The sequence below is a fragment of the Platichthys flesus genome, chromosome 2, assembly GCF_949316205.1.
Source record: "Platichthys flesus chromosome 2, fPlaFle2.1, whole genome shotgun sequence".
NCBI lineage: Eukaryota > Metazoa > Chordata > Actinopteri > Pleuronectiformes > Pleuronectidae > Platichthys > Platichthys flesus.
The window spans coordinates 15496634-15524287 of NC_084946.1; the positions used below are offsets into that span (position 1 = coordinate 15496634).

The 27654-nt window shown below is 41.0% G+C and overlaps 2 protein-coding genes across 3 annotated transcripts in view; both read right to left on the reverse strand.

The window, feature by feature from the left end:
* Positions 1 to 15427, reverse strand: part of LOC133966150 (guanine nucleotide-binding protein G(i) subunit alpha-2-like) — a 47346-nt gene extending 31919 nt beyond the window's left edge. Inside the window, exon 1 of the mRNA XM_062400929.1 lies at positions 14614 to 15427. Coding sequence (XP_062256913.1) covers positions 14614 to 14731 — 118 coding nt within the window. The 5' untranslated portion in view covers positions 14732 to 15427. The remainder of the gene's footprint in view (positions 1 to 14613) is intronic.
* A 1681-nt stretch (positions 15428 to 17108) lies between these two features.
* The window catches only part of LOC133966158 (sodium-coupled neutral amino acid transporter 3-like), a 32964-nt gene continuing 22418 nt past the window's right edge, over positions 17109 to 27654 (reverse strand). For both annotated transcript variants that reach the window (XM_062400942.1, XM_062400949.1), the window contains 9 exons: positions 25982 to 26064; positions 24574 to 24632; positions 24030 to 24176; positions 22622 to 22701; positions 22122 to 22222; positions 21315 to 21439; positions 21067 to 21211; positions 20629 to 20732; positions 17109 to 19965 (listed from right to left, as the gene is read on the reverse strand). In XM_062400942.1, coding sequence (XP_062256926.1) covers positions 19861 to 19965; positions 20629 to 20732; positions 21067 to 21211; positions 21315 to 21439; positions 22122 to 22222; positions 22622 to 22701; positions 24030 to 24176; positions 24574 to 24632; positions 25982 to 26064 — 949 coding nt within the window. In that variant the 3' untranslated portion in view covers positions 17109 to 19860. The remainder of the gene's footprint in view (positions 19966 to 20628; positions 20733 to 21066; positions 21212 to 21314; positions 21440 to 22121; positions 22223 to 22621; positions 22702 to 24029; positions 24177 to 24573; positions 24633 to 25981; positions 26065 to 27654) is intronic.

The window sequence follows — 27654 nt, forward strand, 5'->3', positions numbered from 1 at the left end:
CTCCGGCACCGCTCTTTTTCTTGCCGCTGCTGCATTACAGACTATTTTTCCGCCACTTCCTCTTTTTCTTGCAAGTTTGCAACAACTAATTTAATCACTGCATACGCTTTTCATCACTTCTCTCAAGCAAAGCGAAAATGGAAAAGAGTCTGTTTACACCTGATTTCAACTTCAAATGCTATCCACACTAGATGGTCAATTTAGGAGGTTTTAAGTATTGCTTCTTTAGGCAGGTCAGCAGAATCCTGATGCAACAAGAGCAGATTTTCTGGTGCAGATAAAGACTCACCACTGACTAACACAACTAAAGGCCTTGAGCAATTGACTTAGAATTCATACTACCGGCTAGAGATCTGTCGATCTACAACGCTACCTCTCTGACCACTCATGAACTCCCGTATGGTAATCAGTAAGAATCATTGGGCCTGGCTATCAAACATGGTCATATTAAGAGTACCAACGGAATTACACCATTACTTTTGACACCTTAATATAGGGTAAATATTATTTTAATTGAAAATGCTGTATTGACAAAACTCAATTTATAAAGTTACAACTACAGAGAAACCAAAGAGCCAAAGATGTACTGTTGGGGACAGTAAAACATTAGCTCAAATGTCAACTGTACCCAACCCAAGAATATTACTGTTGTTTTTTCAGAAAGATTTACTATAAAAACAACTCAGGACACTAGTGTAGACTGGTTTTTCTCAGATTATTTGCTGAGAACTGCACAGTTATGCAGTTTAATAATGTATAAAGCAGAACTTGCTTACTGCTCAAGTAATCCGTTTATAATTGCTACAATCATAACTCGCATCACACAGTTACACAGACGTGCGCTCAACACAAGTAAAACCAAACTGAGTATAATTAGTTTACTTTTTGAGCAAGCTCTGACTACAAAGACAAAAATTTGCTTTTATTGGCCAAGGAATTGTGCCAGAGCAATAAAGGCCTATGCAGTCTAATACAGAGCTAAAGCTTCAGCTTTGAGCAAACAAAACTAAGCCAATCATTAAGCTGAAATGAAAGGAGTAAATCTCTCCAGCGAGTAAAAGTTAATTATGGTTCAATTATTCCCTCAGGGTATCAGTGGTGGCCTGACATTAGAGTCACTTAAAGAGAGAGCTACTTGTCTGAAACCTCCATGCTAATTGTTCTGAGTTAACGGCAAGGGCACTATTAATTATTGCTCCAAATAATAAAGTGAAAGTGTTATTGACCTATAAGCTGGCCACACTAAAAGATCAATGTGAGGGGCTTCAGAGACACATACAAGTTGGACTCTTTTTTGTTTCATTGTTGGTTTGACTGAAAACGATAACATCTAACTTTGCCCTCGGTAACTGAGTCGAGTATCCAGAGCTGCAGTGGAACTGCTGATAAAATCTGTAACTTGGGGCAATGATATCAACAAAAAACACTCTGTTGTATGTTATGTTTTAAAGATACGGTCAACTGAAAAATTAAAAATTAAACCATTAAAAAACACACACACACACACACACACACACACACACACACACACACTGGTGAGGTTGTAGGTCATTTAAGGATGAGCCTTATTTTATTGATTAATTCAGTAGTTTCCACATTAATGCTGTGAAGATAAAAGTAAAATCTCAGCGCCTTTAATAGTTTATTGTCTAACCGAAGACAAAACACAATCCTGAAGCATAAACAATCAGCTAAAGTCGGTTTCTTTGACTGTCACCCCTCTACTTCAGTGAAATCTACCTGTCGGCACCTGTCACAGTTCCATATCATTATCCAGTTTGTCTACAACTACAGATCTTGCCCCTGAAGCTCAAAGGTTGAAAAGGAAAGGAAAGTCATAAAAATGGATGGGTGAGTTTTGTGTTGTTGTGACTTTTAATAACCTGTGAATCAGACCATAGCGAGCTGAGCCATTGTGGTGGTTTATAGACACGTATTGAAGACATTATCCAGAATTTTTTCCTTCCTAGTAAAGACAACAGGATCCTTGAGCTTTTGTCAATAAGGGCTGTTGTTGATGTGCTGTAAACAAAAACACTCAGCTCTCCGCAGCAGAGATGTCATGCACTGCCTCCCATTTTCTACCAGGGCTCCACCACATCACATCCCCTTTGTGACCCCGACAATCTCCTGCTGCGTTCTTCAGTAAAGAGAAGTTAACAGTCCATGTCTGGAAACAACTTGTGTCTACATCTGAGAGAAGAAAGAGAAGTGTGGCATCTTTAACACAATTTCTATTTTTCTCACTACTCACTTCCAGATGGTGGGCACACACTGACTGATATCTCCTGGGCTGTTACTGTTATTTCCCTTTTGTCAGTGTATGGACTGTGATTACCCCGGCACAAGTTGGCTATCACCCCAACCACGAGGAACTCGCCTGTTTGTGGGAAGGAATTCTTAATAATGTGTATAAGACCCCCATATGCTCTACTTATTAGTTTTCCTAACCTCCGGCTCACCAACATTCGTCAACTCTGGTAGGAATGGAAGGCACACAGCTCCTCGAGCCATTGGCACAGTTGTTGCAATTTGAGTTATTTAAGTGGAAAGTGCAAAAACAGTTTAACATCCAGAGTCAAAATCCAAAAAATGTAGTGGGAATGATGCAAAAGTGGGAATTGATGTAGTTTCTTATTTATAAAGGATTTGCGGTGAATAATCTAATCTAATTAGTTGTATTGAAATTCTTAAGAGCCTATGAAAACAGTATTAAGTGTCAAGCTGTTTAGTTTGGCTTGGTAACAAAGTGTTTAACTTTACTGGTGAGATCAATCCATGGAAACTAACTCTGAGGAGAACCAATAAACTAATTCCCCATTCCTCCTCTGGGAATTTCCCACAGTTGTGAGCTTGTTGGATTTTAAGCTGAATATTGAACAGGACAAAACTTAACCTCGGTATTGAAGTTGTTTTCATTATGGGCTTAAAGAGCTTCTTTTTTTTTATATGTACACATGGGCTTTTACGCATACTCTTCTGTGACCAGTTACAGCTGAGATGAGCTGTTACGACTCACCCCACAGTATTTTCACTACATGCATCTTAGTGCAACCTCTGCAATGTTGTGAAGTCACAAATGGATGATTCTGCAGGATTTTTTATCTGAAACAGCAGATAGATGAAGAGGAGCCACCCAGCCTGAGCAAGTGAGTATATTGGGGTACAGCCACAGCGCAATGTGAGAGGTAGGGGAATAAGAAAAATACAAGAGTGAAAAATGTAGATTTATTTTGTTGATATTCACTTAAAAAAAGACTATTGATATTCACACTGACCCAGGTGTAATGCACACATTCTTCACCCAGGTTGCTCAGACTGGCCTTGGTCTATTCTGGGAGACATAAGGCATTTCCTCTGAAAAAGCAACTCTCACTTTACCAGCAGCTCTGATTAAAACCATATTGGAGCCACTGGCAGGTGCTGACTCAGCTTTTTCTCCCCCTTTCCCTTAAACTTGAAAACTCAGATGAAAACTTGCTTTAGAATGCATTTCTTGTTAAAGGTTCTCTCCCTATCTCAATCGCTTCCACCAAAATTAGGCGTGCCTGGTGTTGCGTGGGTATGGGTTAGTTTGTGTTCCTGCAAAAATAAATACTGTTGCCAATATGTCAGTGACAAACATCATAAAAGGTTTCAAATGAAACTCATTCACAAATAAATGGATTCAAATAATTGCTTTGAGGGAAAACACAGTGAATTGGTCTTTTCTTCAGACTCAAGATAAGCTTTCCCCATAGGTTGACATTTTGTAAATTGATTATTATGTTACCTGTCTTGTGCAACACATTTAAATGCCCCCTTGTAATTTTATTTTACTCCAGAATGTTTTAGCAGTCATTTAGACCACCGGCTACTAATAGATATACCATTAGCTGTTATTTGTACACTGTTAAGTCAGCAGCACATGTTGACTGATTCCCTTTTTCATCTCACAGCTACAGAGAATATAATCGTAAACGTTACATTATTAAGTTGCTCTATTGTCTTCCGACCACCATGCATTTCAACATGCCTACTAATCCCTCATGGGAAAGTTTCTGAGCTCATTTTAGTAGAATTCATTTATGTTGTATTTAATGTCCGCCGGCCTTCCACATGCCAAATTTTACACACGAAAGCCCCTCCATAAAACACCACCACCCAAAAAATTACAAGTGTTATTTTTATTTAACATCTTGGTATGGGGTCCCACACACACTTCTCTACTGGTCCCTGCAGCTTTAGGGGTTCTTTATTTAATGGGGTGGAAAACAAAACAACACACCAAAGTACAAACATATTTTATGGCTCTACAACATTCTTTTAACAAATCCCTCTCAGCTCGAGGGGTGTGTTCAGACATATACCAATGCTGACTGTGTATTATGAGTAAAAGATGAGTTATTACTACAAGTGTCATGGCTTACACTTAGCCAATTAATTAGTGTGTAAAGCTTAAGTCATTTTCATGTGTTTTTCCCTTACTGTGAAATCTGTCACTGGCATTGTTCATACTGCCATCAAAACAGTAACGAACAGTAAAGAAAGAGGAGGGTGGACGACCTTCCGAGTACACAGTATTAAATGTACAAAATCTTTGTGGTGGACTTGTTAAAGGGCTTCATTGTCGCACGTGACAGATAGTGGTGCCAACATACTGAGGATCAGAGCCAGACATCAGTGACACAGGATGGGTGGCATATATCCTCAAACCACTGAACAAAAGACACAAATCTACTTCTCTTTTACATGCAGCCATCTGAAAGAGGAAGTGACAGCTTAAGGAGAGAAAGAGAGGGTGGGGGTTGGTGAAACAGGAAATGATGTCAATCCTATCTGCAACACAATCGGCAACCATAAAATGGCAACAGAGAGAGGAGAGCAGAGTACTACAGTAAGAAAGATATGAGAAAACCCAATGATGAAAATGAGCTAAAGAAAGTGTGGTTGTGGTCTCAATCTCCGCTCCATGTGGGCCTTTCTTATTTGAAAAGCGTGAAATCACTCACATCCACAGAGAATCATAATGTGCTGAACAGAAGGAAACTGATTGATTTTGGAAGGCGAACACAGCGTTTTTGAAGTAACACAATTTGTCAGGAAGAAATACTATATTTTCTTCACAACCCGAGTCAAATTTTTTGGCATGAATCAATTTCAGAGCACCAACACATGTCTTTTTGTGCCATTAGCTGAGGTCATTCAGAAGCAAGTGTTGCTGGCGCAATAATACTTAGCACTAAAAAGCCACAGATCTGATAGTTAACAAACTGTTAACAAGGCTAAACCCACAACATGACGACATATTGCTATTTCTGAATAAGAAAAGACCAGTTGACAATCTGTCCGCTTGGGCTGGGGGCTGAGTTTGGCCTGGCCTGTTTATGAGGGGACACCACAGTGACAAGAGAGGCCAGGTATTTAGCCAAGTTCTGCTTGCCTCCCAAGAACAGTAAAAACTTTATGGATGTTCGACAGATCATTGGGCCATGGCATGTTTCCTCCAAGTGCTGCCAATAGCTGGTCTGACTTTGACACATAGGTCAATGTGTAATAATGTAAGAGAAAGAGGGGGGAAGAGGGGGGGGGGGGAAGAGAAATTAAAAGCTCGGTGCATGGCTCTGTGATGAAGTTTTGTACAAAACATTAACTAACAACTTTTTAATACTGACTTAGAGGTCATATTGGTTCACACAATTTGGTTCACTATGAAACTGTGGCAGGACAAATAAAGACTATGGAGAGCTGACACCGTCTAGATAATTAATGGATAACAGGGTGTCTAGGCCCGGTCTGTGTGATATGTGAATATCACAATGTTGTGTTGGTATTTATTTTTAAGTATTACAGATACTAATTCATGTTGCCAGTTAATGGTTGGTAAATAAGCTTTGGTTCCCTTTTTAGAAAAAAATTATCAACCTTAACATGATCACACCCACATTACTGTGAGTTTCTGATTGGGTTTGTCTGAATGCCATACAAGTTGTAGCTGCTGGGAGAGGAGTAATAGTAAACTGCTCCTAATCAATACGTTAAAGGCTAAAGAAGACCAGTATAGTGATCCAGTGAACATATGACCAATATTGAGAAGCTGACACGGTTCTAGATGAACTTGTTGTTTCTTTTCATAAACCCAAACTACGTGGGCAGTAAGGTTTTATCTAAATTAGCTAAAACAAACTGTATTTGAATACTGCAAGATGTAAATGAGAACATCATCTAGGATTAAGCTTAACAAGAATAAAAAACAATATGTTTCTAAAATTCTTAGCACATACATTTCAGCGTCCACAAATCTCCAAGTGACCTTACAACTGAACTGGTGTTTGACTTTAATTTAGGTTTCATAGAGAGAATATGACAAAAGAACACGACAGACAAAAGTTCAGAGTATATAATTCTGAAGAGAAAAACTCTAGATTAGTGTGTGTCATGAAGTGTATGGATTTTTTTTGTTCAGTTGTCACAGGGGAGAACTGAGAACAGGCTGAAACAAATTGACCTCTCAATTACAGTCTTGATAGCACAGCTGTCACAACAATGTCACCCTTAGCACCCTGGGAAAGAAAAACACACCCTCACCAAGTGTGAAATCTAACCATCCCCACCATCTATCGCCTTAAGACAGGTCCTGCTGTTCACGTTATGTTAGGCACCTCAGCCAGTGTACTTTCTCCACAGCACGCAACTCAGATGAACACCAACAGAAGCAGGCAGCAGCTAAAAGCCAGCACTGATACAGAGACAGTCAGGTCCTAGGTCTGGTAATGGGAAAACTTTGGAGGAGTGAGGTAGGACAGTGCTGGGGAAAGATATAAGGCATTTCAACTCTGCATCTGAGTGAGCAGCACTTCTGTCTGCTGTTTGACAGCTTCACTAAATCGGCATTTCAGATCCAAGCAGCCCACCGTCATTTGGGCCGGAACAGAGATATTGTGCAAGATGAAATCTCTGATTTGGCTTTTCCTTCTCTTCAGGTAGAAATAATCTTTTCTCCTTTGTGCTCATTTTCCCTACCACTAGAACACATTTAAAACAGCCAGTACATTAAAAGAGGATATATAAAGACATGGGGAGGGTCAAACCCTGGGAAGAATTGATGGCATTGGTTGTGTGAATCTATCCTGCTTATCTGATGGACATGCTCATCTTCCACTCTATATGAATTGTGACCCACCCTCTGCTCCCTTCCTTACTTATTATCTCATGCGCTTTCTGTTCCATATTTAACCCACTCCTTTCTTCTCTTTTCATCCCCACCTGCAGCGCTGCACACGTCCCCCATCAAAGACTGCCATAGGGTACGGTGTGCCATGGAGTCAAAGCCTCCATAGGCATTTTCTTTCAGTCTCTAACATTTTGACATTTGTATTTACGCTTCTTTGAACATATACAGGCTGCAACCTAAAAGATCCGATGAGCAGCCACCGAACCAGTGCAGAACAAATGACAGGATAACCCTACAAGGATAGAGGGGAACTGAAGTGAGCTAATTTCCTATAATGGAAACCAGAAGGAAATGGATTGTGGGAGAGGAGAGGGGATAATAGTTTACTGTATGTGTTTTTAATGACATGGTCAGACAAAGAGAGCACCTACCCAGCGTGCCTCGCTCCACAAAGGCACTTGGACATGTTAACAATATAAAGAGGGGAACTTTGACATTTCTGGTGATGCTATTGGGGGGGGTCATGAACTTGAAGAGAGAATTGTGTATTTTCAGGATAATAGCTGAAAAAGCAGCATTACAGGGAGCATTGTGTAGCTTTTACAGAATTATATCAATCACATTTCTGTCCCTAGGGTGCGTTATTGAAGAAAGACTGAATACACTACTCTGTGGTCAAATCATTCATGCTATACAAGCGTACAAACACAGTATTATATGTTCTTTCACTCCGCTTACATCCTTCTCATCTCTCAGTCAGATAACTTTGCATTTTGCAACAGTTCCTGTGTCTGTGCAGGGCTGTCTGCAAGTCTGCATGTTGCAGTGTCTACTTCCCGAACACATTATCGGAGGCAAAGGGCGTTCACACTGAATCATACTCATGATGTAGTGCTGTGTTCATACAGTCTGTGGTCAACAAAGCCAAGGTGAAACGTGAGGGATGCATTCATCACAGTTACTACACACCCGCATGGCGATCTTCCACCTTTCCTCTCTAAAATATTGATATTTTTGCTACTGTTGTGTATCTATGAATGCACAGTGTTTTATAACAACAGGAATAGTTTCAGACTAAAGCATAGATATGAGGTCTGTGCAAAGGTGGGAATTCATGCAGTGGAGGGGGATTTTTTCGAAGCTATCGGTACCTTCAGGGCAGAGAGGATAGTGCAGCCTGGTCCCTGTGGACTTGCACTGACACTCACAGACTGCAGGAGCAGGCTTTATCTTAAGAGCTTTCCCTGTAATTGCAGGATATCCAGACTGTTCACATACACACAAAATCGCGGGTCTGCAGTCCAGTGAGTCACATAGCTAATTGGGCAGCACTGTGGTGCAGACTGTTGAGCAAACAAGGTCAAGTCACCAAAAACATGAGACAGCAGCTCATTTGATAAATCTCAGAGAACTGGCACATTTTGCCCATGGTTTTAAATATCAGTTACAATGCAGCTGCTGAGTATCTGATGCTCGAATGAGATCTCCTGTGGAGCTGTGAAAGTGTCCTCTGGTGCCAGAGCAGGCACACAGACGTTGCTCTGGACCAGGTCAGTTTGAATCTCCAGAGATAAGCAGGTCGCCATAATCAGCCTGCAGTAATTACACATGACACCCACTAAAATGCCTCTACTGACTTTAATAAGAGGGAGGAGCTCAGTGTCTGTGCAGTACTGACCACATCGGCTGACCTTGTGTAGTCATCAAACATGACTATCTACAGTAAATAGACGACTGTGCTGGAGATTTCAAGTTCGGGCAACAATGTGCAGCAACTCTTTCATTTTAGAAGGAGATTCTTAAAAAATGGGCTTGTTCCCAGTTTCTGATCAGAAGAAATTGGGTTTGACAGCAGAAACTTAAATTGCAAGCATTTTTCCCTCTAATCAACTGGCAAAGTGATATTAATGAGGTCGGATCAGAGAGAGGATCCAGCTCTCTGTGCCTCCTACCATACTATCATAGTAGGTTTAGTTCAGATGGATGGCTTCCTCAACTGGTAGCAGTGACTTGGCTAGTCAGGAGAGGTCCCTTTTCTCTCTGATCAGTGATGAGTCAGCAGTGCCAGGTTTATAAGAGGGATACTGAATCAAAGCATTTCAGAAAAATGAAGGTAACTGAATGACGGGCTTAATTTCAGAGTAGATGTAAGATACTACTAAGTGTTTCCAACCCCAGAAGCATTGAAAACAAAAATGGCACATAGTAGAGCACATCCCTCTGCCAAGACCCAACAGTCCCTTTAAATTTAATCAAGCTGCACCAATATGCACACACTAGTAGAAAACAGTATTCTAAATATGCCTGATTGTATCCATCAAGATCCATGAATTATTTCCTTGAAATTGGTGAACATGTTCTGGATCCTGAAAATATCCTCCCTGGAACTCTCCCCAAATTAAATGGGCTATTAAATGGGCTCTTACTTGCCCCGTTTTCATGGTATTTATCTGAAATCCTACAGACAGACAGGGGCAAAAGCATAACCCCATGACAAGGATAATAATAATAACATCCATTTTATAAATTAGTTCATGATTTTATTTTTGTTGAGAGTCCATGTATCCCAAAACAGCTCCTACATTCACTGGAAGTCCCTTTTTCCTCCTTCCTGCCCAAGGCTTGAGCAAAGCATGCAGATTAATGAGCAATCAACCTAACTCACAAGACTCCAGATTTAAAACAGGAAGAGAAAACGACTTTACCATCATGTGTCTTTTCCTCGTCTGTGGTCAAAACAAAAGTAGATGTTGGTTCATAATAACGAACAGCGATTTTGAAAGAAAATGTCAACTATCAAGGTTAAGTTAAATAATAACATGAGATCCTCTCTCCACACATATTTAATATATTCTTAGCCTGAAAACATTAACAACAGATTCCCATTCCATGGCATGAGCAGTGTAATGTGACTGCCACCTTCATTTAAGGTTAACCATCTGATGCTTTGATCATGGAAAAAAAAAAAAAAAGCCAGCTGGAGGCAAAACAGTACGTCAGCCTTACAGTGTTACATGTAGCAGCCTTACTGCAGTAACCACGGGGAGCTATGTAAAGGAATCCAAGTAATTTCAACACTATAGCAACGACCAAGTGTTAAATTGAGTAGTGCAGCACATGCTTTAATATATATATCTATATATATATATCTATATATAGATATATATATATCATAAAACAATAACACATCTGCTATCCTCTGTGGAACTGAAACAGTGCTGCCATTTACCTTCAACATATATTTCAAAGATATTCTCAGTAAAATGTCTTTTCATGTGTTCAAGAAGTAGTGCCATTGGATGCATGCGTGCATTTAGTATGCCAACATTTACATAACATAATTGCCTGTCAACCCTCCGAGTGAATGGGTTTATATAGAATTAACGTGTGTGTGTGTGTGCTGGTATAGAGATCTTTGTGAGGACCATTTTGAGCCTAGAACCTACAGAGTGAGGACATTTGGGTCAGTCTTTGCTTTCTGACGCAACTTTAGTGGGATGTTTCAGGGTTAAGACTTGGTTTTAGGGTTAGAATTCAGTTTAGTTTAGGGTTAGGCATTTACTTGTGATGGTAAAGGGCTAGGGAAGACATTATGTCAATGAGTGTCCTCACTAAGAAGATGTACAAATATGTGTGTGTGTGTGTTGACAGTGAATCATATTCATGCAGAGATTTTTCCTACTACTAGTTCTGAGAGTTTAAGAAGAGCACAGAAGCACTGGACATCCATCGTTGATGTCCCCCTCAAAAAAACGAAACGCACTTCTACCAGCTAGTAGAGCAAAGCAAACTCCTTTGTTACCTTGGCTACAGCGACATTCACAGCTGCCCAGTACGCCTTTGGGTAAGGCACGTGACATTTCTGACTAACTCTAAGAGGATGACCAACCACAAAAGAATGGGACAGTTGCCCAATCACAGAAGAATTGGCGGCGGGCCGAAAGCTAAAAACTAAAGCAATTAAAACTGATTGTAAAAATATGCTTGGCACCAATGTATTCAATTAATAATGCATATTTTGACCATTACAGCGTGTAAACTTAGTCTAGTAGACCTGAAGAAGTATTGATGCCAGGGGAAAACACAGTTAAAGTGATTCGTTTTAAAACGTGCTAAGCTGGAAAAAAAAGGTTACTGAGCTAAATAAAATCAACAATCATAAAGAGAGCTGCAAAATTTTGCCTGGTGACAGGAAAGAGATTAAATGTCAGTCAAAGAATCGGCAGTGAAGCCTGTGAAAGAGTGCTTCCTGTTAATGAATGTTTAAGCCTCAGCCGTATGAAGTCCCCTCTGCTGCATTAACTAATGGATTTCTCCAGGGAGAACTAACAAGACAAAAAAATGTGATACAGCCTCTGTTTTTTGTGAGGCTTGATGAGACAAAGACTGCAACCTGGGAGATTCCTGATTGAATTTGTTCAAACCAGGTAATAGATGAAATACCATTGCATTTTGATTAAGCTGTGTGTGATTAGAAATCCTCGGCTTGTTGCAGGAAGGCAGTGATTCAGAGTTGATTTGAAAAGGGATCCATCATTTCTGCCTATGCCTGGAAGTAGAAACAAGGCTCGTCCTTCCACCTAAACCCCACAAATTGTCTCTGGGTCTCTAGAGTTTTTCTTTAGTAAGGAAACAGGGACCTACATTTAGAGGCCATGCTACATTGGACTGACTGCTTCACCGGTGCGTCATGAAGGAAGCGGTGCGAATTTTCTCTCCCAGCTGTACCAACACATATTACAGAGGAAGATGCGAGTGCTGAAACGCAGACCTGGAGGTGTGAGGTAGCACCTCTGGAGGGACACCTCAGACACAAATGCAGCTAGTCAACAGACTACACTGCTGCACTTTTATTCAACAGATTATATTTTCCAAGAAATCACGATTGTAAGAAACGAGAGTGTACAAAATCTGTGTCGAAATGACATGCGTTTTAAATGTTGAGGGTATTATGAATACACGACTGCATTTACCATTTAGTTCACTGGAATTTAAATCGAACTTTTTACGAGAGCAGAAATCCTCTACAGGGCATTCCAGATGTATATCTGGATCCAGGCTTCACAGGCTGTGACGTGTTTTTCAAACGGCACAAGCTAAGGGAAAACTCTCGCTTGCATGACGCGAGCCTTTACGCACAAATTCACGAACCCACGGCGCAGATTCAGACCTCTCCTATAATTCCTCTCAAACCTCACACGCAGAACCAGGGTGTAATTACTGATCCGAGATCTGCTGTACAGAGCGGAGTATGTTATTAGTCTTCAAACAGAGGCAGAACCTAACAACCAGCCGTCTCTTTAAAGAGCCAGGAGAGAGAAAAATAACACAGTTTGTGTATCTCATCAATTTATGCTGAATTTTCTGTCAGAAATGAAGATGACGAATCCGCTCATTAGACTGTTACTAGAAATTATATACATTAAAAGAAATGCAGATTCAGACACACTATATAAAGGAAATAGATCATATTCTAAAATATTTCACTTACAAATTGTCTATTAAAAGTCCTCGTGCAAGTTCCTCTGAGATCATGCCCCTAACAATGTACTGCCTAGGTGTAAATTAACAATCTGTCACATCAAATTGTGATAGACCATAATTTTAATGATTCAGAGAACACCATCTGAGAACATCGCCCTAGTTCCCTTGGATTCATCTCCTCAACAAGATCAATATCATTTTCAACCTAAGCATATGTTCAGCAAGCTGTCCTCAATAAAATCACTGTCTATGATAACAAAGTGACTCAGTGTTAGTTTAGAAAATTACAAAATCCCTTGAGGCAAAAGCTTCTGGAGAGTAAATCAATGAGCAAGAGACCAAATAAATCACTGGTGCAGGAGCGAACTGATCTCAACTTTAATTCATATGAATTACTGGTCTTGCAGCAACAAAGAAGAGCTGCTTCCTTTCTTTGTATAGCCATGAACGGTACATCAGATGAAAATGGTAGCTTAATATAAAAATGGGTGAGAATGGGGGAAATAAACCCACAGATGATTTGTCAGTGTGGTTTCAATATCAAAACTTTAAGGAAAGAGCCAACATAAACATCACTCAACAGCAATGTGTCCTGTAGCTCTGTTACTTAAGATGCTTTCAGACATGCACTAAAGTCTGCATATTTTTTCCTGAAATTCTCTGGACAGGCTGTGGGAAAACAAATGTCCAAGTCGGTTGGTTCAGACATTTTCCAGCACTTTTCCTGCCAGTCACTCAGTCAAATGTGTGGGAAACGTCAGAGTGAGTCCATCTGAGACTACAGCAGACCAATCTCAGAAAATTCACAGCGTGCAAGTGGGTAGTTGATGACATTTCTAGCATGGATGCAAAAGTACTGGGGAAAAAAACACTGTTTTCAGCAGGGATATTCGTAGTCCTGTCCTGGCTCCTAAAAGCGACATGTCTCAAAATGGTTTTAAGAGTCGCTGCTTCCCCCCTTTTCATCGCCCTGAAATGCATGTCAGTAGAAAAATGAATGTGGGAAGCAAAGGTGATAAGTCAGCATGTCTTCAATATCTAAGACATTCAGGAAAGAGCTAAGAAACTTAACTCAACAGCAATGTGTCCTGTATGAGGCAGATAGGGAGAGCCAGGAATGATTTTCTAAGCCATACAGGTGTGTGTTTGTGTGTGTGTGTGTGTGTGTGTGTGTGTGTGTGTGTGTGTGTGTGTGTGTATGCGTGTGTGTCTGTGTACCTGGGAACAGTCAGGGCTGTTCACCCTCTATCCAAACAGCAGACCCAATCATTATCAACCAGACTATGCCATGCGTAACCCAGTCTTTCCTGTCGTACTTGGAGGAAACCACTGCAAACTTAAAACTGGCAATTTGGACTGTGCTTGGCTCACACACTCCACATAAACACGTTGCTGGATGAAGACACGTGCTCTATGATTTTCTGTTTCATCTGCAAACTTTTCAAAACATCTTTCAGTAAAGCCCATGTGCTGATGTCAAAGTATGAATAATGACATGCTACTTTTTGTATGATAACGTGTGAAGTGGGGTGGTGGAAGGTAAAGTTCACACGAGTGCCACTGCTGCACGCAAACACAAACACACGTATTGCTGGTGGCTTTGCTGCTGCCACGTTTGTCACCTCAGGAGGTGAGTGACGGAACAGCCTCAAACCACGCAGGGAGGTGAGGGTGGACTGAGGGCGATGTTTTTTGAGAGCTAAAGACAAACCTTAAAAAAAATATATGTACATGCTCAGGAACTTTTTTTGCCTTTGATCTTCCTGTGTCATATACATGTCAAGGGAGTGTGGAGGAAACCCTCTACCCCAAACAATTCAGAGGTGAGGGTGCACAAAGGCCCCCAGAGAGACACAGCTCCAAAAACCTGTCCCTCCCCTGTGACCTCTTGCCTTTGATATCCCAGTGGCATGTTTGTTTCAAGCATGTCACGCCGTTGCGTCATGTGTCAAAGAGTCGCGACGGACCAAACTCACCGAGCAGCAGCAGTTTCACTTCCCTCGCCGCCTTCTCTCCATCGTCCCGCAGGTTTTTATCGATCATTTTAGACCTCTCGGCCGCGGCTTTATCTTCCTGGCTGACCGTGCACCCCATGGTTCCCAGTGCGCGCTTCAGGTCTGCTGTTGAGTGGGCAACTATCACCGGAGAAAAAAAAAGGTGTAAGGGCACAGTCCGAACACCCTTATAAAAAAAATAAGGGTTGGAGTTGAAGTTTGTTCCTTTTTCCCCCTTCTTCTTCAAGAGTGGCGGCGGAGTCCTCTCATCCACGGAGACGACCAAGTTATGGTTTTTTTTGGGGGGGGGGGGGGGTTGCGGAAATTCCCCAAGTGTCGCTGGTGGTTTCGGTCACTCGGTCAGCATCGGTGCTTTTCTCGAGAGCGTAGAGAAGTTGTCCAACGGTCGGGAAATCAACTTTTGGATTCGGTCGAGCCGGGTCTACTTCCTCCCGCAGAGCATGGGGCGCGGGTCACACACGCGCACGCAAAACGACCCACGAAGTTCAGCCAAGAGAGGATAGGAAAGGGGGGGAAAGGTATTCCAGCTGTTAAAGGGCGAGCACACGGATTCCTCTGTGTCAGTCCGGCTCACTCTCTGCTTCTCTTTCTCTTTGCCTTTTTTTTGTTTGTTGAAAATCTTGTTCTCTCTCTCTTCACTTGCCTCAGTTCCTGTCGCCGTTGGACATTCTTCACCCCGCGTTGAGATTTATCACGTTTGAAGCCACACCCGTAGTGGCCGCGAAGTTCCCCTCCGTCCGACAAACAGCGAGACAGCTCCGTCACCTCCGAGTGCAGCAGCAGCAGCAGCAGGGGCCAACCTTCAGGCTGGGAAACGCCCACTCCCACTGCTTCATGGGAAATGTAGTCAAATAGAGAGGGGGGGGGTGTTGCGTATCCTTCGAGAAGTACTGTCGAAACCTGCGATAGGAAATGGAATTCGTTTGAAACGAGTCCCCCGAGTGCGAACTAAAACGGATAAGAGTGTTTTTGATGTTCAGAAAGTAATAGGTCGCATTACTGTTTCACACTACGTATTCTCAAATGACAAAAAAAACCCACCATCACAAGTAGACCTACCTGCTCTGCGATTGTTTGTTTCACTTAAAGGTTCAGTGTGTTTTTTTTATTATAGTTTTTCAAAACAATTCAATCGTTCCCTCCAATTGCATTAAAGTCAGTCCATAAAATCACTTTTCATTTCAAAAGTTGAATTAGTGCACTCAGCCTACGGATGAGGGCCACTTCAGGTAATGATGCAGCACTTCTGGCCTTTTTGTGGCCCACCGTGTAACATAGCGAATGTAGCCCGAATATCCTGAAACAAATGTGAGCCTAAAATGGTGAATACTTTCCAAATAGCACTAAACAAATTGGACATGAAGTATTGGCTCACTTGTGGCCCGGATCTGGCAAACGGAAGCGGACCGCCCAAAGTGCCATCATTCCACGCGATGTGTGGGCCGAATGTGGGATGTGGGACAAATCTGGGCCAAAACAATTTTGTGATGTAAGTGGGCGATACAAGATGTGTCCTGCATCACCATGTAAAGTGGGCATGTGTCTTAACAAAAAAACAGTATTGGAGTACAAACTAGTTGTGATGTCACAAAGCATACAAGCAGAAAAAAAACAGCTTTAAAATTTAGGCGAGAGCTCAGTCGAACTTTGCTCTTCCATCAGAAGAATGTTTCCCTCTAGCGTCAAACTTTGAACATACTCACAACATCCTCGAGGTCAAACGTCCAGGTGACGTATTGACCATGAAAACCATTGTTTGTGTCTTTTACTCACTGGACTGAATGGTCCCTCAGATGTTTTACTGATCTACAGGCCCGACAGCACACAATTATTTTCCATGTCTGTTACTTTCATTTCCCAAGACGCCAGGTAACTTACATCTATAGAATCCGTGTATATATTTTTTTATAAACTGGTCTAAAATGACTTAGATACAACGTGGAAAAATTAAGCTAAAAGAAAATCCTGAATATTACTCTGACACTGTCACAGTACTTAATGGTCAATTAGAGCATTCAGTCCACAGCTCTACGGTGCCACCTCGTGGATTTAAGAAGAATTATCTCTGGAGAAACCTCAGAGCGTTTTCTTTTCTTTATTTTTTCTCTTTTTGATTTATTACACTGTGTTTTTACTACAGTCCAACGAAAAACAGATTTTTTTGGCTTAAAAAAATCGGCTTAAAAGAGACCATAAGATGATTCATAAGATAGAATCGAGTTATATGCATCTGTAAAACGTTATAAGATTACAGTCCATTAAATTCATACTGTATTATCAATGTCTTTTTACCGTTGCCTAAAGGTCAGGTTGAACTGTGGTTGGCTACTGTCGCCCATTTAAATCTGTTTTTATTCTACATTATTAGCCACAAGACATAATATATACTTCTCCTGTCCAGAGCTATATAAAATAATTTCCCAATGATCATATCTGAGAGACGATAACGGATGCACTTTATGTTACCTCTTTATCTTTATTGCAACATTGTTTACAGTACAATAACTGCCAGAAACATATTAAAATATATAGAGATACAAGAAAATAGACAGGAATCGAAGGACCAAAAGGTTTAAAAGCACTTTGAAAATGATTACATTTATATTTTAATTGGACTAAAACGTTTAATTACTATTTACATTATACAAACTAGATATGCATATAGAATATATAAAGGGTATACATTTATATACATTATTTATAATTGCTGGCCGGTGTCGACACTTTTTGTCGCTATTCAATCACACACGTTTCAATAAATCACACAAAAAGAGGGAGACTGACATCACTGAGATCTGAATACAGGTCCCCAAAGATCATCTTTTATCAGCCACTAGCGTTTCCCTTCACTTCTTTGCCTTGAGTTCAATTTTTTTTGCATGTTGTGGGGTTTTGAAGTGTATGTGTGTGTGGGTGTGAGTTGTGTATTTGACTTAATTTGCCAAATGGCTTCATCATAGGCAAAAACAGGAAGTTGGGGATAGATAGAACACACTCATTGGCTTAGTAACACTTGCTAACACCAATGTGGCTGATTCAGATGTTTCCCTCTGCAAACAGATACACAAGGACAGCCAAAGGTCTGGATACAATCAAATACAAATTGATTAGAAGAGGTTTGTTGTGTGATAAACGGACAGGACGACACTCAGTTACCCATACAGCACTCACTGTAGTCAGGTGGAAGAAGATTTTAACCTGTACACCAGCTCACTAACAACTCTGAGTTAGTAGGTTAATGTCTGCCAACGAGCGGCGAGGAAAGACCTAATCCAAACCGCTGATGATAACTGGTTTAATAAAAAAATACAAGAGAAGACAATCATTGACAGGTTTCGCATCTTGCATTTCATCACTTTTTCAGATTCAACTGATACGCCGAATAAACATTAAACGTGAAGTTTAAAACAACAGTTAATATATCAAGGCTATGAATTATATTAATTCTTCTGATCGGGTCATAGGTCCAGGTTTACAAGACAAATGCATACAGGTACTATAGTTAAAATACAGTGGAGCAATGTTTTCGTTTTTTAAAACAGCACGGACACTTAAAAACCTCCAACAGTCCATCCACCTAGTTTGTCGTCGCGTCTACAAAACAGACCAGAGGATGGCGCTGGTGGTCACGGGGGCTCACAGGAAATGCTATAGGTAACAACATCAGTTCAAGTAATGTTCGAGAAGACATCCATATTATATCATTGATACATTGATAATATCCTCTGAATCTACATTAGATTGATTAATTCAATTGACAGATTTAGTCATACAAAGGGATATTCAATGAAATATCATCTAGTTTATGTGAGCAAAATCTCTTACAAATTATTTGCTGTTTAAACGGCTACAAGAATTTTGTGCTTTTCAAAGGACAGTGCTATTTCTAACCACCAACATTTCAAGATCGTAAAAGAGACGGTCAATCCCATGTCGGTCCTCTCTGTTGAAGAGGGATCGAGCTTGGGCCGGACGCAGAACTATTTACAGATCCCACACTGCTGTTAACCACTTCATGAAGTGACCCTGTTGTTGTTTTATCTCTGACTACCTCCAGTGCATTTTCAGGAACAAGCCAAACCGATCTTCCAGTTCCTCCTCGTCCCGCCTGAGGATGAAGAGGAACTTTCTTCTTTTCATTTAATTCATCAGTTTATAATCCACCTTTGGTCTCTGGTACCGTTTATTACTGTCATTAGTGCAGTTATACTGAAAAAGAAGAATCTCTCTGCACACTACAAGCCTTATTGTATATGGAGATCTGTCACCTGAAACCTGCCTCTCCTACATTGATCAGTCCATACTGCATCGTCTGAGGTTTCAATCAAGTAGAGACTGGTATTATTAAAAAAAATATATATGTAGATATATATTGTTTAGGAATGTGTTGATAAATGTGCTTGCAGCGCCACACCATGGGCTCTCAGTGGTTCTGCACCCTGCTCTGTAAGACGTGAGACTCTTAAATGCTTTTAAATAAACAACAACAGCACAAGTTAGTGGAGCTGGAGATGAGGGCTGCAGACATTAAAGGAATAGTTCAAACATTTTCCCGTTTTCATACTAAGCTAAGGAAGCCTGGTGTCAAGCTGATAAAGCAGACATTTTGAACTATTCCTTTAATTCATCTTTTAATCTGTGCATCAGCTTTTAGTATCACTTCCCTCGGCAGTTGCAGAGAATGGCAAATATACAGTTATTCAAAAAACTATTAATAGACATAGCAATCATATATGAATTTTCTATTATTCAATTGTTTTCTGATCTGAGGAGCAGTTAACAAATCAATGATGCACGGACAGCAAGGGGAGGTGTATACAGACAGCAGCATTCTACATTATTACTGAGCTTTTTTTTTGTTTTTTGTTTTTACATCCATTTCACAAGGCACAGCCTCCAATGTGTCAACACCAATCACTCCGCACCCGGCCTCTCAGTGAATTCACCTTCAGCTTTCCGAGAAAGTTTACCAGCCTGGAGGTGCACTGTTTGGCAGGATGTTACAGTACGACTCAACGTAATCAGAGCCGGAGCGTTTGCGGAGGGACAGAGATTCGTCCCTGAGCTCACGACTCTAAACGTCTCTGACGGAAAACACAGAGGGCATCTTCAACACCACACATGATCCAGAGAAAACACGGTAACATTACAACACAGGTCTAAATCAACAATATAAAACCTGAAAAAAAGGAGGAGGGAATGTGCTGCCTAGTGGCCACTGCTGGCATTACTGGAACCCGATGTCCAATCAATGATGATAGAGCTGAGGCTCATTATCATAAACAGGAAGCCGATCCCAGCGAAAATGAAAGCCTGGAAGAGAGGGGGAGTAATGAGAGTGTCAGGAAACAGGAGACAGAAAGAACATTGTAACTTCACTAGTAGGGTTAACATTTTTCGTGTTATTCTACCTCCGGCAACCACACATTACTGGACTATTTTAAGGTTTATACTGGAATCAGTATTTGAGAATTACTGTGAAGTTATCGACCAATAAGTGCTTCTTATTCTTTCACGATATCATCCGGAGGTAAACCTGAGAAAACAGCAACAGACTGCAATTTTTAGTCTGGTGTTCCAACATTTATACTAAGTATGATATTTAACATAAAAAAAATAATAACTCCTCTAGCCCCGTACCCCAACCCTAAGCAATACAAATAAATGCCTCACCCTAACCTAAACCTAACCCTAAAACCAAGTGTTTACCCTCAAACAGCCCATTGAATATGTAAGGACCAGCAAAAAGAACCTCACAACATTAAAATGACGTTAACGGGGTTAACTATAGATATAGACACACACACACACACACACACACACACACACACACACACACACACACACACACACACACACACACACACACACCTATCCTGAGAGGGATAACAAAACCCAAACCCAACTTGACCTGAGCTAATTTAACTTAACTTAACCTAACCGAAAATGAATGTATTCTGAATATAATGTTCTCACCAGGATTTTGGGCCACGAGCTCAGCGGCTCCTCTTCTTTGGGAACAATACGGATGTAGAAGACAGCAGGGAAGATGAAGATGAGACAGGGGGCAGATGTGGCACCTGGAGAGCAGACACAAACAAAATCATTCATGAAACCAACTCTCCATAAATTCTCTGCCCCTTCACTTTTCATTACACAGCTGCTGCAGGTCTGACAGCACTGTAGGAAAATACAGAGAGGGGGAAAAGAAAGAGCTCGCATTCATTTTGATCATCAAAAGATGATATCAAGCTTTGGGATTCAATGTTTTAAACTTGAGTGAGCCTGTTGGATTCCCTCTTATCTTAAGTAAATGGTGAAACTACAAATGTGATGGTGGTTCTCATCTGACACATTATTTTTCTTTCCAACCTTCCAAGTGTTCATTCCTGTTCCAGGGTTGCTCAAACCTACCAATGATCCCAAAGATGCCCAGGATGCTCGGGGCAAAGATGACAAGCAGGTTGATGCACGTGAGCAGAATGATGGCGATGACGATGTGGCGAGGCCAGTTGAAGGTCTTGTTGGGAAACATCATCTGCTGAAGGGCTCTCCGGACCTGTGCATTATCAGATGAAAAGGCCATTTTCAGTCATTTCACTATGTCGAGTGGCTGCACGATGTATCTAGGTGTGAAATATAGGTGCTAAAACGTTACACACAGGGAAGAGGACGATGGGTACAGTGAGTGTGACAGCAGTGAGCACGGCCACACGCACACACAGAATCAGATTGTCGTACGGGTCGATGCGGCTGTAGGTGTGAAGCAGCTCAGACTCCACCTCACCTGGAAAACAAGCAAAGAGAGGAAAATAGATCTAAGGGTGATGAACTCCTCCCAAACCAAATAACTAAACATCAACTGTATTACAAATATGAATACATGAAAAGACTTCATAGTATTAATTTCAATACATTACATAATCGGTAGGAAAAAAAACACAATCATGCTACTTTAACTAATAAAGTTGTTAACAGGAACAGTGCAATGAATATTTTATAGTATGACCACTAGAGGGCGGGATTGCATTATGGTTTTCAGCCCCTCCTGTTGTTATAACAGAATATAATATTTTGTATTTATAAGATAGATCGATAATTGGATAGCTAGATAGATGGATGGATGGATGGATGGATGGATGGATAGATAGATAGATAGATAGATAGATAGATAGATAGATAGACAGACAGACAGACAGACAGACAGACAGACAGACAGACAGACAGACAGACAGACAGACAGACAGACAGACAGACAGACAGACAGACAGATGATCGATAGATAGATAGATAGATGGATAGATGGATAGATAGATAGATAGATAGATAGATAGATAGATAGATAGATAGATAGATAGATAGATAGATAGATAGATAGATAGATAGATAGATAGATAGATAGATAGATAGATAGATAGATATATAGAGAGATAGACAGACAGACAGACAGACAGAGGACCAGGCCTCACCATAGAAAGTTAGGTATCCAAATAGAGCAGCCAGGAAGTACATGATGTACATGACTGCAATGGAGATGTTGGCCACATGCTGCATCTTTTTCTTGGTGGCACTGGAATTAGAAGATATAGCCATGTGATGTCACACACGCACACACACAAGCAAACACACTCATAGCATCAGGACATCCACCATCAAACGACAAACATGAAGCATTTTGCTCAGTTACTGTAAATTATATCTGAAACTGTGGAGCTACCAAAATATGAAATACATTCAAACTAATCAGAGCAAGCAACAGTGGCTCAAAGCAGGATGACAAATTCAATCTACATCATGCTACATAACACAAGCAGTGCCAAGTCATTTAAAAAAAAAGTGAAAGCAGTGCATGTGACTGGGTTATGATCAGCCAAGCACAAAGCAGACTGTAGCTTTTCCTCTTTGTTATGCAGCTGAATCTCTTTCTTTGTCCAGAACTTAGCAGGAGTTTTCCGTGGTAAGAACATACTTGCGCAGCTCGGTGTAGATGGGCAGGACCTCAGGGTGGCACACAAAGGCGAACGCCAGGATGGGGATGGTGTAGGCCGTCTGAAAATGAATCCCAACAAATCACCATAGATACAGCCACGCCATCCCAGACGTCTTACCACCAACCTTGTGCTTTACTGCCCATTACTCCCTCGACACATCACAGAGAGCTAATTGTTTTCCTGTGATTAACTAGGGCCTGGCCACAGACCAGCTTCAGCCTGTTTAAGAATGCCAACATGTGAGTTGCTAAGCAGGAGGAATCGGGCTAGACTGGGTTAGTAAGACTCATAGATATTTAGATGTTGGAAATGAGGAGATGATTAATAATAATAATCCAGAATAAATAGTCAGTATTTACGTGGTTTTGATAAAGTAAGGCAATGTAATGTCAAAACCAAACTAATTAAGGTGATTAAGACTGCATCCATTTTACGGCTTTTTAAACAAAACATCTCAAACAGGCCTTTTTGACTCTGTATCAGTTTGAATACCTGTTCATACTAAAACACCCCGGGATAAAACTAATAACATGCCCAGTCACATACGCTGATTATATACACGAGCTGGTGTTAACAAGCTTGTGTGTCCCAATAGACACAGATCGCTCCGAAAACAGCTCATCTCCTACACATGTAAACAGTTGTATTATTGTAAAATGCAGAATTTGACTGCAACAGTTGTTAGCAAAGACAACAGGGTCAGCAATGCTTCATTGAATTACTATTATAATACAATTGAGTAACTGATTATACATAGTAGACCGTACACTGGTAGCCGAGGTTAATTAGTAAGCGGTGTGTTATAGTCATCGTTTCAAACATTTCAGAGTTGTCAAACGTTTGCGTTTTAGCAGATCTAAAGCTCCAGAGTAGATTGGACGCCTGGCCTGTCCATAGCAGAGTTGATGCGTGTTCAATTAAAAGCATTAAAGTGTGGATGTAACCTGGGAGTCTTTCAAGAATCTACTCCTGCTGTGAAGGTATGTACTCTGGGTAAAAGGTAAACACACTCAGAGAAATGTTAGGTCTTTCCCATTTCACTCATTACTTTTCTTTTTGTCCGACAAAGGGCAGACTTGAGGTGCGGGCGAATGCCAAAGCCGTTTTTACTCCTGAGATGACGGGAGCTGGGAGCGGTTGCTCTCCATCTCTGAGCCTTGAACTAATCACAGACTTTTGTCTCACAATTAACAGCTTGATTAAAAAAGAAAAGAAAAAGGGCCTGATCTGCTCCTGGGTGCATCCAAGTGCTTCAAACCAAGGGTGACTTCCATGCTTGGATTATGATCCGGCACTAGCAACATGCTTTAGATGTCAGTGGGTGCTTGTCAGTGGCCATTGCAGTGAAGGTGGATGTTCAGACTGAGTGCCATGCGTGACACCTACTTGCGAGTTGAGGTTGGCCATTTTGGGAATACAAGCAGGGTTTTCCTCCCCGCCAGGGTCCATAGCAGTGATGTTCAGGACGCTGGCGGTTCCGTTGAATACAAAGTCCACAAACGGACAAGGGATGTTGAACTTCTTGTAGATGACCTGTGCAGGGGAGAAGAGGGCGCCATTAACCAGGAACAAAGGCTCTGGATCACAGTTAGCGTACAGGGTGGGGGAAAACACGACCCTGAGGGAGAGAGAGAGAGAGAGAGAGAGAGAGAGAGACGTGCGTGGATTACAGCTCGCACACCAAAAACTAGGTCAGACAAAGACAGAGAACCAACACGGCCTGGAACTGCAGCATGCAAACACTACAGCGTGGCAATGAGTAGAGACAGTGGGGAATATCAAAGAGGTGGTGGGAAGGTGAAAAGAAGAAATATTACAAGCTGATCCCAGTGCATCTGAAATATGCAGCCTTGATGTCGCTGCCAAAAGGCAAGAAACAAGAAGCATGACGCACGATATCGAGCTCCCACGTACAATCAGAGGAACTCACCGAAACGAGGAAGAAAACCATGCAGCCCAGGGAGAAGCCGCTCGTGTATCCCAGGTATCCTGAGGAAGAAGGATGATTGGTATTTGTCTGCAAAGTCACACTTAATATGACATATGTTACACAAAAAGAGCCCATGGATAATGCTAGTTTGTTTAACGCTTAACCCTAATAACTAATCACTAGTGAGGTAAAGCAGAATTTTCCTGTTGGGTGACCTGTGTTTCTCTACCGCCTGTTCTTCTTAATGCCTTTGAGGTGCACAAATTGATTAATGTGCACAGAGGGAGAGCTTATTAGTGACGTCCCTGCACTGCCTGGCTCTGTTTGTCCTCCATGTCTCGGCAGGAGATGGACTTCTAACAAGAGGTCGGCCGATATGCCCCAGATACTGACTTCCAGACTGGCTTTTCCTGCCTTTTGCCTCTTTTCACGGAGAGCTGTGATGCAGAGAGACTGCGTGACACACTCCAACCGCCCAAAACACACTGGGTGTGTGTTTGTGTCAACAGAGGGATGTTGCTTTTGTCAATCTATGTGAGTTGAGAATTATCAGGCATGGCAGCATTTGAACAAGCAGAGGCGTAAGCAGTGCAACATGGGGCGTTTTAAGAGGACAGCAAGGGAAATGCTCGTGAAAGACGAAGAGAGGACGGGAAAAGCACAGCAGCTTCACTTTGCTCTGAAAAATACTCTCTGTCAGGGAAAAAATATTTACAAAACTAGAATGGCACACAGAGCGTATACCTCCGGCAAGGACAGTCCCCTTATGAAACCACAATTAAATTCACTGGAACCAGATTTTCACTTGAACCTTCACCAAACTGCACACAATCATAAATATCAGCCCCTCAGGGTACAAAAAACCCTCTATGTGTCTGAAACCTGTGTAGACTCCAACTGAATATATTTTAATATGAGATACGGCAACGGTTGTTATATAGCAGGTGACAGGAAGGCCACAGAGGCTTACAGGGTACTTGTAGTTGTAAGGATAGCCTTAAAGAACCCGTTGTTTAAAGGAGAGGAAAAACAACACATGCTTCATTTGAAATGAAAAGTGGAACTCTTTAGCAATAGCACAAACAATTGTTCCGTCCAACACACACAGACCCTCTGCTGTCACAGCCTTACTTGGTCTGGTGTGACCGTTAGTTTATGGTGCCTAGTGTTAAAGTTAATGTTGCTGAATTACAGACGTCACAGATTTTGTAACTTATAGCCACTTGTCATTCTTTCACAATTGCTTAACATTTGAGCTTAATGCTAGTTTATCCCATAACTGTCATTTGCAGTGGCCACTGTTCAGGATTCTCACTTTAACTTCATCATACAGAAAACTGAACAATAGACTGAATCACAGATGAGATGAGTATCCCACTGTAAGAAGGACATGACAGTACACACTCACCGAGCTGTTTCATTAGAGCCAGTGGTAATATTACGGCAATAGATACAATGATGACCAGGTAGTTTCCATTCATGTACCATTCACTGCAAAGAGACAAAAACACAAAGAGGGAATTAAACGTATTGATTGTGAATTAATCGGCTCAGAGCGCTCGCACTGAGTCAAGTATCGATAGAGTAGACACAGGAGAAAAGGAAAAAGTTATTTCATTTCTCGATAACTTAGTCAAGCAGATGTTATTTTTATTCACAGCTAAACAGATGCAGTTCAAACACAGATTGAACTCTGTGGTTGTCAAGAAAAAGAGTGACATTCTTTAAGAAATAGAAGTACAGTAAATTATGTGAGTATTTTAGAGAGTATCTGTAAAATAAGTTGATTAACCAAATAGTGATTACTGTGTTTGGCTGATTCTAAAAATGAAATAATTGAAAATTGAAATATGTTTTATGTTTATATAAAGTCCAAAGAGCAGTCACACATATGCATTGGTCTAATACAATCAGTGATATTTCAGAGATTGTAAACATGATGATTAAAAGTTTATATTGTAAACCCTAAAACATTAACATATTATTTGTCATTCTTCCTCTTCACGCATGATAACAAATGTCCTAACAATTCATACACTACTATACATAAACTGTTGGGATAATCTGATCTATTGTGAACTCACAGTCACATGGAATCTGACACAGAGTGAAGTGGAAACCATTGTTGAGGGTAAACACTGGCTCTAACTGGACGTTTGGCAGAACCAATGACAAACAGACGCCAGCGACCACATGTCATAACCTCGACAAACACATCCAGGAAACAAACATCTGTGAGCTATATTTAGACCAACACAGTAGGAGTGATTAATTTCTAGTCTGCGGAGATTCAACATCTGTTGCGGCTCAACTCTACTTTCACACGTCTCAAACAAGAAGAGGCTCATGAGGACCGCGAGCGTGATCTCTCATTGATACAGACGTTTGGCCAAAGATATTCAAACACACAGATACACAATCACCAATAATCTAACAAAGAGAACAACAGACACACAAAGACAGACACCCCGCTTGCGATTGGTTGTACGTGAGGGCTGACCAGGGTCATGTTTACGATAAGATTAAAATAAACCCACAGCCAGACATCCATGCATTGACAAATGCAGAATGTGGACAAAACAACCAAACCCCCTGACACACACAATACAATACAATACATGTTGACAGTGTGTCAGTGCAACAGCAGCTTATACAGACTGAGAAATTACGCCAGAGTCTATTTAAAACCTCCGACACTGTTTACACAAATTATCTTTTTCATTTTTTACTGATTTTTGGAGAGAATGTGCAGACCTTTGTGGAGAGGAAGATCAGTTTCAATAGAGATGATATCCTTGTATTTTTTGGGTTCCAATATGGAACCAAACGTTCTTGTGCTCTGAGGAGACCACATATACACATTGAATATCCAGTAACAGATTGAAGAAAAGAACAGGAGAAAATTTATATCAGCTTCTGATAATGGTCAAGAGTCCCTCAAATTGATAACATAACAAGTCACTGTGTTTCCTCTGTAAAAAGTGATCGTATGATTTGATTTTGGAGTTTCAATTTTACAGGTTCTTCATCTAATTTCCTTTAAAATTTTGTATAAATAAACACAGCTATATTTTGAAATAA